Source organism: Tachyglossus aculeatus, chromosome 1, assembly GCF_015852505.1.
Source record: "Tachyglossus aculeatus isolate mTacAcu1 chromosome 1, mTacAcu1.pri, whole genome shotgun sequence".
Taxonomy (NCBI): domain Eukaryota; kingdom Metazoa; phylum Chordata; class Mammalia; order Monotremata; family Tachyglossidae; genus Tachyglossus; species Tachyglossus aculeatus.
This window is the reverse complement of record NC_052066.1, coordinates 147,046,756-147,059,912: the sequence shown is the minus strand read 5'-3', so window position 1 is coordinate 147,059,912 and position 13,157 is coordinate 147,046,756. Positions and strand designations below refer to the sequence as shown.

Below are 13,157 nucleotides of genomic sequence, written 5' to 3'. Positions count from 1 at the left end.
CAACCTCAATTTCTAGTCCCTCCTTATGAAGCTTCCAATTGCACATACATTATTAATAAAGAGAATTTCACTGCAAAAATTCTGCTTTTCAAAATTTTCCCTTATGGTGTGAAATGTATAAATTATTAATGTTTTACAGCAGTACAGGGACTAACCAGAATTTCACCTTCCAATTTACTGGCTGTGTGACCTTGATGGATATTTTCATTTTTCACTTCCTATTGCCTAAGAGAATTACTACCTTATTAGAAAAATGGAAAGTGTAGCATTTACAATGTAAGCAAACTATAAATTGACAGTGTAACTACCTTTTTATTGCAATGGTACAAACTGGACTCTATTTTAGATAACCTGCAATTATTTTTCCAGAATTTATATTAAAATTTAAGGATTAAAACAAGCACTTTTGCAACTTTTCCAGGCTGGCAGAATTCTGTTTTTATTTTTTTTTAATTAACATCTCAAAAGGTTAAAAAGGTTTCCTAGTACATAAATACATTGCTTACATTCTCAAAGTCAGCTACTCCTTCCACATCTTGATAAATGTCAACAAAAAATTCCTTCTTTACTCAGGACACTGGTCCCCAGAAAATAAGCTGCTCTAACCTCAGCTAAACGTAGGCTCTAAAATCTTACGGATATTCTCCTGATTGAAGAATTCATCTAGATTTCTCAATGATACCTTCTTCTGAAGGAGCAGAACATCTAGATTAGTACTTGCAAAACCAAATCATACCTCTCCAAATACAGCAGCACAGGTTTAGAATTTTATTTTCAGGATGACTGGAGATTTTGAAAAGCAAAACGATAAATAAAAATCAAGGAACACCTAACTTTCTGCATTTCAATGCCACGGAGTCCAGCTATCTTTAGATAGTATTTTCCTCTCCTCCCATAAGAAAAAAAACATTAAAAAATGGTATTAAGTATTTATTATGTGCCAGGCGCTGTACTAAGCGCTGGGGTAGACACAGTCCATGTCCCACATGGGGCTCACAGTCTTAACCACTTATCACTTAACCACTTAACCGCCACTTGTCAGCTGTGTGACTTTGGGCAAATCACTTGACTTCTCTGGGCCTCAGTTACCTCGTCTGTAAAATGGGGATGAAGAATGTGAGCCCCCCGTGGGACAACCTGGTCACCTTGTAACCTCCCCAGCGCTTAGAACAGTGCTTTGCACATAGTAAGCACTTAATAAATGCCATTATTATTATTATTATTATTATTATTATTATTAACCCCATTTTACAGATGAGGGAACTCAGGCACAGGATAGTGAAGTGATTTGCCCAAGGTCACACAGCACGCAAACGGTGAAGCTGGGATTAGAACCCAGTTAATTCCTCTGACTCCCAAGCTGGGCTCTTTTCACTAGGCCATGCTACTTCCCATCATGGTCACCACTAATTTCTGGAGCCTTAATCAATCAATCAATCAATCGTATTTATTGAGCGCTTACTGTGTGCACAGCACTGTACTAAGCGCTTGGGAAGTACAAGTTGGCAACATCTAGAGACAGTCCCTACCCAACAGTGGGCTCATAGTCTAAAAGAGGGAGACAGAGAACAAAACCAAACATACTAACAAAATAAAATAGAATAGATATGTGCAAGTAAAATAAATAGAGTAATAAATATGTACAAACATATATACAGGTGCTGTGGGGAAGGGAAGGAGGTAAGATGGGGGGATGGAGAGGGGGACGAGGGGGAGAGGAAGGAGGGGGCTCAGTCTGGGAAGGCCAAATACCGTCACTATCAATCAATCAATCGTATTTATTGAGCCCCTACTATAATAATAATAATAATAATGGCATTTGTTAAAAGCGCTTACTATGTGCAGAGCACTGTTCTAAGTGCTGGGGGGGTTACAAGGTGATCAAGTTGTCATGGCTGCTTTCTCCTATACAAATGCTCTCATTAAAAAGCTCACCTTGGAATTTACTCAGAATATCCAGCGAAAACGAATATTCAGCACCAGGCATGGGCAAGGTCACTACCTGTTGCATTCAGCACACGCAATGAGTCTGTCATTATGGTTAGCTTTCTAAGTGGCAACACAAACCTCCCACTCTCCCCATTACGCCCACAAAATCTTAAAGCCAGAAACGTTCACAGGAGATGACAGTGGTTGACGTCACCTGATTCTCCTGCCTACTTCACGCTGGAAGGGCAGCTCAAGGACCACAGATTTGGACCACTCTCCTGCAAAGAACTGACGCTCCAGCTTTAAACTGTCACTTAAATCCCACCAGAATAAACACTATTACTGCTCTGCTGTGCAACCATGTTTCAAATAATTTTTCATAAGTACTCCACGTTAGCCTCTTTGAGGGCAGAGACCATGCTTTTTGCCTCTTTATATTCACTCTTCCTCAGACCCACAGTATTTATATATTTGCAGAATTCGCTAAGTGCTTACTGGGGGTCAAACACTGTACTCGACACTGGGGTAGATAAACGATAATCAGGTAGGACACAGTCCCTACCCCACATGCTGTTCACAGTATAAATAGGATTAAAGGATTAAAATAAGGATTAAAATAAGCACTTTTGCAACTTTTCCAGGCTGGCAGAATTCTGTTTTAATTTTTTAAAATTAACACCTCAAAAGGTTAACAAGGTTTCCTAGTACATAAATATATTGCTTACAGTCTCAAAGTCAGCTACTCCTTCCACATCTTGATAAATGTCAACAAAAAATTCCTTCTTTATTCAGGACACTGGTCCCCAGAAAATAAGCTGCTCTAACCTCAGCTAAACGTAGTCTCTAAAATCTTACGGGTGTTCTCCTGATTGAATGCCATGGAGTCCAGCTATCTTTAGATAGTATTTTCCTTTCCTCCCATAAAAAAAACATTAAAAAATGGTATTAAGTATTTATTATATGCCAGGCGCTGTACTAAGCACTGGGGTAGACACAGTCCATGTCCCACATGGGGCTAAACGTAGTACTTTTTTTTTGGTATTTTTTTAAGTACTTACTATGTGCCAGACATTGTACTAAAGCCCTGAGGTAGACAGAAGCTATGACCCACGTGGGGCTCACAGCCTTAGTTCCCATTTTACAGATGAGGAAACTGAGGCACAGAGAAGGTAAGTGACTTCCCCAAGGTCACACAGCACACAAGTGGCAAAGGGAGGATTACGTACATATATCTTTATAGTTTCTCATCTCCCCTCTCTGTAAATTATTTTAATATCTGTCTCCCCTCTGGTGTTCTGGGAGAGATTGGGTCGCTATGGGTCAGAGATGACTCGACAGCATAAGACAAGACTTCCCCTCTAGACTGTAAACTCCTTATGGGCAGGAAATATGTCTCCCACTCAACTGTATTATACTCTCCCAAACACCTAGAACAGTGCTCAGTACCCAGTAAGTGCTCAATAATTACCACTGATTGATCTTTGAAATCGATAATGGAATCATACAGTAATCAATCCATGGCTTTATTGTTCGGGACAGCGAATGTGTCTACCAACTCTGTTACATTGTACTCTCCCAAGCAGTTAGTACAGTGCTGTGAACACAGTAAGTGCTCAATAAATATGATTGATTCATTGGCTACTGTGTGCACAGCACTGTATTAAGTGCTTGAGAGAATACAACAGAGTTGGTAGACATGGTCCCTGCCCATAAGGAGCACCATGGTCTGGTGGGTAATAATAATAATAATAATAATAATAATAATAATAATAATAGCATTTGTTAAGAGCTTACTATGTGCAAAGCACTGTTCTAAGCGCTGGGGGGATACAAGGTGATCAAGTTGTCCCACGTAGGGCTCACAGTCTTAATCCCCATTTTACAGATGAGGTAACTGAGGCTCGGAGCAGTGAAGTGACTTGCCCAAGGTCACACAGCAGGCATGTGGCAGAGCCGGGATTTGAACCCATGACCTCTGACTCCAAAGCCCGGGCTTTTCCCACTGAGCCACGCTGCTTCACGAGCCTGGGAATCAGAAGGATCTAGGTTCGAATCCCTGCTCTGCCGGTTGTCTGCTGTGTGAACCCGGGCAAATCAGTTCAGTTCTCTGTGCTTTCTTACCTCATCTGAAAAATGGGGCTTAAGATTGTGAGCCCTATGTGGGACATGGACTGGGTCAAACCCGATTAGCTTGTATCTACCCCACTGCTTAGTACAGTGCCTGGCACACAGTAAACGCTTAACAAATACCACAAAAAAGGAGCTTACAGTCCTGAAGGGCTGACCAACCAAAACTACAGATATTAACATAGTGCTGTGGGTCAAATTTCAAGTACTTAAGTCAAGTGCAGAGGTGACGCAGAAGGGAGACTAAGCAGGGGACATGAAGACTTAGTCAGGGAAGATCTTTTGGAGGACGTGTGATTTTAGTAAGGCTTTCAAAGTAAGGAGAGAGTTGCAGCCCAAAGGGAGGATGTGGGAAAGAGGTGGGTGGTGAGATAGATGAGATCAAGGTACAATGAGTAGGTGGCCGTTAGAGGAGTGAAATGTGTGGGCTGAGCAGCTGGAGGAAATCAGCGAGGAAAGGTAGTTGGGGGGAGCTGATTGAGTGTTTTAAAGCCAATGGTAAGGAGTTCGTTTCATGCAGAGTAGCCAGTGAAAGCCCAGAAATCCTGTTCATCTCCTCATTCTAATAGCTATTTATAAATACAGATTGCATAACAAACATACGCAGTGCCACTGGATCATTCATTCGTTCAGTAGTATTTATTGAGCGCTTACTGTGTGCACAGCACTGTACCGAGCACTTGGGAGGGTATATCACAACATTAAACAGTCACATTCCCTGTCCACAACAAGTGTACAGTCTGGTGGGGGGGCGACAGACAATAATACAAATAAATGAAAGAAAGTTACAGATATGTATGTAGGTGCTGTGTAGGGCTGGGAGGAAGAGCAAAGGGAGCAAGTCAGGGCGATACAGAAGGGTGTGGGAGATGAGGAAAAGTGAGGCTTTGTTTGGGAAGATGTGTTTTCAATAAGCGGGGACAGTAATTGTCTGTTGGATTTGAGGAGGGAGGGGGTTCCAGGACAGGCAGGACGTGGGCTAGGGGTCGGTGGTGAGATAGGCGAGATGGAGGTACGGTATGAAGGTTAGCAATAGAGGGGCAAAGTGTGTGGGCTGAGTGGTAGAAAGAGAGAAGCGAGGTGGTGGAGTGCCTTAAAGCCAATGGTGAGGAGTTTTTGTCCGATGCAGAGGTGGATGAGCAACTATTAGAAGTTTTTGAGGAGTGGGGTGATAATGTCCTGAACATTTTTGTAGAAAAATGATCTGGGCAGCTGACTGAAGTATGGACCGGAGTGGGGAGAGACAGACCGTTGGGAGGTCAGCAAGGAGGCTGATGTAGTGATCCAGGCAGGGTAGATGAGTTGTTGTATTAACGTGGTAGCAGTTTGAATGGAGAGGAAAGGGTGGATTTTAGCGGTGTTGTGAAGGTGGGAACAACAGGATTTAGTGACGGATTGAATATGCGGGTTGAACAAAAGAGAGGAGTCAAGGATAAAACCAAGGTAATGGGCATGTGAGACAGGAAGGATAGTGGTGCCATCTACAGTGATGGGAAAGTCAGGGGAGGACAGGGTTTGAGTGGGAAGATCAGGAGCTCTGTTTTGGACATGTTGAATTTGAGGTGACGGGAGGACAACCAAGGAGAGAAGTCTTGAAGGCAGGAGGAGATGTGAGACTGAGTCCAGACTCTTGATCCACCCATCCTAGTTCTGCCTCCAACATGAACCCCAAAGGACCCTTGGAGGAACAGTGCAATGGTTGCCCTCTTTCTCTTTTTTCTAAAAAGTATTTGTTAAGTGCATACTTATGTGCCAGGTACCACACAAACAGTGCTTTGCATAACGTAAGTGCTTAATAAATGCCATCATTATTACTATTATTATTATAAAGCACTGGAGTAGATACAAGCTAATCAGGTTGGACACAGTCCCTGTCCCACATGGGGCTCACAATCTCCAGCCCCATTTTACGGATGAGGGAGCTGAGGCTCAGAGATGTGAAGTGACTTGCCCAAGGTCACACAGCAGACAGGTGGCAGAGCTGGGAGTAAAATGAACCCAGACCTTTCTGATTCCCAGGCCCATGCTCTAACCCACTAGGCCCCGCTGCTAATCATGCTTCTCCTTCCCACCCAGCTTCAAAAATCCATTCACCTAGAAGATGCTGGTAAATTAATTTTGGGGAGAAGCCACACACTAGGGATTGTGATCGAGAACCCTCCGGGGAAACACAGATAGCTCCAACCTTTTATCACTAGACAGGTTTGAGTGGGAAATTAAAACACAGACAAATACTAAGTGACAAAGGCATTAAACGCAAACCCATTACGCCTCTGCAATTGCCCTAGAAAGGGCTTAGGGGAATTCTTCTCTAGCAAATGAGAGAGAAATTTCCAAAACCCTCATCAACTACCCCAAAATAAGCTTGTTAATGAAGAAACAATATATGTATTTCAATAAAAAGGTCAAGATTCTACAGCTTGGATATTTTAGAACTCAGAGAGACCTTGAAAGGTCATCCTGTACTGCTCCGTGGCTCCAGGGAATAATTCCTATCAGCCTCTGCTCAGATGGCCTCACCAAAGAAATTATGCAAGGAATCAGCAACTACTCTTTCAGCTTTCTCTTCTAAATCCCAAGATATCCTCTCCTCTTACAGATGGCATTAATATAAGTACCACACTCTCAGCAGGTGACCAATAACTGGGTATAATGTGGATGACTCTTTCCCCAGATGCCAGATAACTCAGAGAGGTGCCCTTTTCTTAACAACTTGATGGAGTTAAAAATGATAAAAGGATCTCGACTAATAAAAATTGTTGCTGCCTTTAATTCCCCTGTGTTAGTTTCTTGCTCTAACAGAGTTATATATATATATATATATATATCTCCAAGGGGGAAGGAGGAGTGAGTTTTCATTTTTAGTAGCCTGATAGAATGTGGTTAATTCCCCTGCCACTCTGCATTGGCAGTAGCAAAACACAACACAAGAAGGAAAATACAAAGAACAACTGAGGATTTGTTAAGTTCTGCAGTGAAGTGATAGGCAAAAAGACTATCTTGTGTTAACATCAGAAGCAAATATCAGAAAACACATTAAGAGGATACAATACAGTATTCTCCAACACTATAGTATTCTCAAACAATAACTCCTCACCATTGGCTTTAAAGCACTCAGTCACCTTGCGTCCTCCTACCTCACCTCACTACTTTCCTACTACAATCCTGCCTGTGTACACTTCGCTCCTCTAATGCTAACCTTCTTACTGTGCCTCGGTCTTGTCTATTTCACCACCATCCTCTCGCCCACATTCTGCCCCTGGATTGGAACATCCTTCCTTTCATATTTCCCCGGCTTCAAAGCCTTATTGAAGGCACATCTCCTCCAAGAAGCCTTCCCTGACTTAAGCCCTCTATCCTCTTCTGCCACTCCCTTCTGAGTCACCCTGAGTTGGTCCCTTTATCTCCCTCCCTCCCAGCCCCACAGCACTTATGCAGATAATTATTTATTTATTTATATTAATGTCTGTCGTTGTGAGTAGGGAATATGTCTATTGTTGTACTCTCCCAAGCGCTCAGTACAGTGTTTTGCAGACAGTAAGTGCTCAGTAAATATGACTGATTGAATGAATGAACTGAATAAATAAGAAAATGAAGAATTAAGCCAAATTCTCTGTTTTCTGGAGGAGCAAGAAGTGGCTCAAAAATTGTCAAATGGATACTCTTTCCGGTCTTCTGTTGCCGATTCATGCATTAGTGCAGAGCACGGCCAACAGTTGCTAATCTGAAGCAGTATAAATATCCTAATAGCAAAACTACAAAGATTGATAAACATTTAGAGCCACAAGTCTGAGAACCAAAAACAGAAAGCCTGCAGTCTAGATTACAATGCTTTAATTAAAAGTTGGACCAAGACGGGCTATGGTTCCCAACTACATTTTTCCAATTTTATGCTCTCTCCTTCATAGTTAGTAAGCTCCTTTGAATGTCTATGCAACACATACCAATACATCAGAAATTATATCCCATTAAAAGGTAGATGGGGCCCTAATAAAAAAAATTAGCTTGATTTTGAGAGTCAGTACGGAATGTTCAGGGGTGAATATGAGCCATGGGTATTAAAAAAAAATACTATCCATCAGTTAAGCCAAAGGGTAGTACAAACTGAATTTGGTAGCTTACTTATTTGTAATATATTACCCTGATATTTTATGGAAAATATTGATGCTTCCATGTACAATAATAATAATAATAATAATAATAGCATTTATTTAGTGCTTACTATGTGCAAAGCACTGTTCTAAGCGCTGGAGAGGTTACAAGGTAATCAAGTTGTCCCACAGGGGGCTCACAGTCTTAATCCCCGTTTTACAGATGAGGTACTGAGGCACTGAGAAGTTAAGTGACTTGCCCAAAGTCACACAGCTGGCAATTGGTGGAGCTGGGATTTGAACCCATGACCTCTGACTCCAAAGCCCATGCTCTTTCCACTGAGCCACCCTGCTTCTTTAATGCACAAATGCCAATAATTGATTACTATATAACCAAGGAATTACTGAAGAATGTAAACCACAGCTTCACGCACTACATTTTCTTATCAAACTAGCACTCTAGTTACTATATAATGGTTAAAGAAAAATAATTACAGCTTAAGCAAATACTAAAAATTACAAAACTTCAGGGAGAATAAAAAAGCAGTTTTAGAGTGGCTCAGTCTACATACCTCGTATTAGTTCATAAATATTCATGTCCATAAGTTCACATATTAGTGCAAGAGAACCAGTCTTTCTGTCACTGAAGAAAAAAGGATTTTTTTGCTTTTTATTGTTTTCTCCTCAAAGAACATACTTATCTTCATTCTAAAAAAGTTTTGTAAATATAAGGAACTCCTATGCATCAGAAAAAGGAGGCAAAGCTTAATCATTAGCGGTGAGGATTTCCATTTAAACCCATATTTATGAAAAGAGAAAAATTAATTGGATTCATTTGCAAACAGTTTAATTTGAAATACCTAAGCATTGATTTTCTTTAAACATATCTAGGTAGCTAATGAAGTGTTTCTTGCAAATATGAAATGAACTAAGAGCTCAGAAATGTGCAGGGGAGATGCTAAAAGGTAAAGAAAGCCAAGAGATTTGAATCAAATGCATTTCCGAACACCTTGCTTTTTGACTAAAAAAAAAAAAACCAGAACTGAGGTAAAGAAAAGATAAACAGAAGTTTTAACTGTGGTTTAAATCCCAGAACATCAGATTTTCTTTAAAAGTGGGATTTCTTAAGTGTTTACTATGTGCCAAGGGCTAGGGAAGCAGCGTGGCTCAATGGAAAAGAGCACGGGCTTTGGAGTCAGAGGTCATGGGTTCAAATCCCGGCTCCACCGATTGTCAGCTGTGTGACTTTGGGCTACTCACTTCTCTGTGCCTCAGTTACCTCATCTGTAAAACGGGGATTAAGACTGTGAGCCCCCCGTGGGACAACCTGATCACCTTGTAACCTCCCCAGTGCTTAGAACAGTGCTTTGCACATAGTAAGCGCTTAATGCCATTATTATTATTATTATTAGGGGTAGATACACTATAACCAGGACAAAAGCATGCGACAGATGTGAGGGTAACACTCGAGCCTAAAACTCTGGCTAAGAATCACTATGCATATATCTGTGGCTTCTCCGGAATGTCACTCTTAAAACTTAGAAATGTGCAGAGTGACATAACCGGGCCACCACCTCCAAATCCTTCTGAGACACTGGCCTAAAATTACTTCCAGGGCTTCAGACTGGTACTTCGAAATAGCAGACTGGGCTAATTCAGAAACTGGTTGTCCAGGGTTGAGAGTCAATCCAGTCCCAGGCTTTCGGGAGCAGGGCATTCCAAGCCTGAAAGCTACCCAGCAGCTCAGGTAACGATGGGCTACTTTAGTTTGAAAGTAATTCACAATAGTTTTTCTCCCTAATTAAAAATGGGGCTATGTTTTAAAGTCACCTATCCCCGTATTAGGATTCTGAGGGACAGATTCTCAGAAAAAGATGCAATACTTGGAATGCGGACCCTTGTCTCTGAGCCCACTGATAGGAGGCCCACAAAAAAGTTATTGCCAACTGGGACCGGAGGAGTGAAAGTCCCCTGAATTGAAACTCCATCTTGTCCCTAATTTGACAGAGACCCATTGTGGATACCTAAACTGTAAACTCCTCCTCTAGACTGTAAGCTCCTTGTGGACAGGAAACATATCTACCAACTCCAAGCGCTTAGTACAGAGCTCTGCACACAGTAAGTGCTCAGTAAATACCATTAATTGACTGACCTAAAAGATGGCTCCCCACAGCTTTTAGTACCGGATTCCCAATTTGCTCATCCCCAGATGGCTGAGAAGACCCGCCAGTTTCCAGTCAGGACTGAAAAGACCCCAAGGTGTGACTTTCTGGACTAATTAACTTTTTGAAACCCATCCCCCTTCAGTCTTCATCCTCTCTAAAATCCCTGAGGCCCTTTTCACCCCTTTGCTCGAAATTAAAAGCTGGCACCTATGGCGGGGATTTCTTTCAGGCCTGTGAAGTTCATGGGAATCAGTCAGCTTTTTCCTTGGGAAAACAAGATGTTTTACAAAAAATGCCTAGAGTATACTGCCTTGACATGGCAACCTAAATGACAGCAATAAATCTGGAAGACACTACCCATGTTTTCAGTCATTCATATTTATTGTGCGCTTTACTGTGTTAGAGCACTGTACTAAGCGCTTGGGAGAGTACATTATAACAGAGTTGGTAGACACTTTCCCTGCCCACAATGAACTTACAGTCCTAGAGGCCACAAATGCTACAGTCCGCTAAACCATAAGCTAATTTCAGATTCTGAAAAAACTGTTCCTCAAACTAAAATACCATAGTTCTGTATTCTTTTCTACTAGCCATTTTGGGGCCTTATTTACCTTTTTTATCTTAGAGCCATGAGAACTGAATAAATATGATACAATAATTATAAGCCAGAATAAAAATGTGAAAAGTTAAAATAAAAGAAATAATTATCAATGAGCTGCTGAACCAGTTTCCACACTATGCCCTCTCTCTCCCCAAGATAACTGAATTACAAGAACCTACTGTAGAGAATTAAAAAAAAAAAATTATACGTACAAAACAACTTCATGTAACGTGAGGATATTAGGATGGGGGTTCAGGCGCCTCATTGCTTGTATTTCCCGTAGATTGTTCACTTGTTCAATACTGTGGATAAAAAAAAAGTGCTACAATTACAATTGAATCTACTCCAAATTAGGTAGATTCTGAAATATATTCTGAACTACTAACTGGATAATTGTGGGGCAACCATTTTTGAAACACATGCTCCTACTGAAGGGTGCTTTGTTCATGCAGTTCAATTTTTTTTTAGTTTGGCTTTTCTCTGAACAAGAGTAAGGGTCTTTTTACGCTAACTGTTAAACACTTCCTATGTGCCAAGCACCGTATTCATTCATTCAATCGTATTTATTAAGCACTTACTGTGTGCAGAACACTTACTAAGTGCTTGGGAAAGTACAACTAAATGAAGGAGTAGGTACAAGATAATCAAATCGGACACATTCCCTATCCTACATGGGGCTCACAATCTAAGTAGGAGGGAGAGCAGATATTGAATCCCCATTTTACAGATGAGGTAGCTGAAGTACTTATGTATCGATCCTTATACTCCCCCCATTTCCCCTCTCTGTAAATTATTTCAATGATTATCTCCCCCTCTAGACTGCAAGCTCCCCATGGGTAGGACACATATTCTCCAACTCACTAGAGGATGTAACCAGGGACCAACATTTCTCCTACAACATGCGAGTTGAGTTCTTGCAAACCCTAGAGTTAACCAAAAATCATGTTTGGGGAAATGACTGTTTCACTTGGCAGTAAGGGGCCTCAGTGACACTGGGAGAAATTCAAGAAGGCTGTGGGAGCTAAGAGCACTTTATAAAGTTTGTCTCAAAACATAGAAGACTGAAACTTGAAGTGAACTATTGAACCGGTCTCACAGGATATGCCCACCATGCGTTCCTTGAAAATGTGGCTATATCCAGGATACACTTTTCAACAGACTTACACAGAATTAGTTAGGTTTCATCCCAGAACCAGCTACAACATGTTGACCAAACCCTACAGGTACATAAAAATTAGACTGCAGATCACTCTCTGTTGTCCATGTCTCCTTGTCCCTCTCTCCCATTATTCCTATGGATATTTTTGGCCTTCATGCACCCCGAACATGGCCTGCCCCTCTCCTACTTCCCAAGCCCCCCTTCAACCCATCCTGTATTTTTTTGGGGGAAATCAGGGACTCATATGGTCCCATGTGTCACCGCTACTGCCAACAGGCAATGGGGATGAAAACGAATGGTACAGGGTCTCAACCAGGACCCCATTGCCCAGGAGCCTGAGTTCTGGTGCTGTCCTGTTGGCACAGGCAGCCGTATCAGAATTCCCTTCTTGCCACTCTGCAAGCATTTAGTACAGTGTTCTGCACACAGTACATGCTCAATAAATACAATCGAATGAATGAACTCTGATTTTTTATCCCCAGTGCAAGTGCCTGGGCTCCACACTCCCTAAAGCTGGTCCCCCCAGATCTGTTCGGGCCGCCTTGGCTGTTGCTGGATCCTAGGCCCAAGATCCTTGTGGGGAGGGGTCGTGTCTCCTAACCCTATTATATTGTACTTTCCCGAGCGCTTAGTACAGTGCACAGTAGGCATTCGATAAATGCTACTGATTGACTCTCCAAGTTGAGTAATGAAACCACGTTTTAACAAAAATGACTGGAACTTAATCGTACAATTACAATCTGTAAAAGAAAAAAACACAGATTTCAACTTCTGAAATAAGGAGTCTGCACTATCGCCTTTTTTTTTCTTAAATCTAACTCTACAGACGGGCACCGAACACCACTGTCTTAGAATTAAAGACGCCGGACATTGTCTGTTTTTGTTTGCACGAGAGTGCTTAAACTGAATCAATGAACGTCATGCTCAATAATTTCAGCATCGAGGAGAAGGATCTAAAAAGGACAGGGCCAATCACTGCCAAATTTTCTCTGCTTCAGGGGATTTGTGAATCTTGAAAACATCATGCTTAGCACATTACCGCTTTTTCAGAGAGGGAAAATGGGTTTGGACAAAGGAGCATAAAA

General features: G+C 41.6%; 1 protein-coding gene across 5 annotated transcripts in view; it reads right to left on the bottom strand.

Moving 5' to 3' along the window:
- Positions 1–13,157, bottom strand: part of MOK (MOK protein kinase) — a 62,112-nt gene that overhangs the window by 21,220 nt on the left and 27,735 nt on the right. For all 5 annotated transcript variants that reach the window (XM_038751934.1, XM_038751935.1, XM_038751936.1 and 2 more), the window contains 2 exons: positions 11,126–11,215; positions 8,720–8,790 (listed from right to left, as the gene is read on the bottom strand). In XM_038751934.1, the coding sequence (XP_038607862.1) occupies positions 8,720–8,790; positions 11,126–11,215 (161 nt within the window). The remainder of the gene's footprint in view (positions 1–8,719; positions 8,791–11,125; positions 11,216–13,157) is intronic.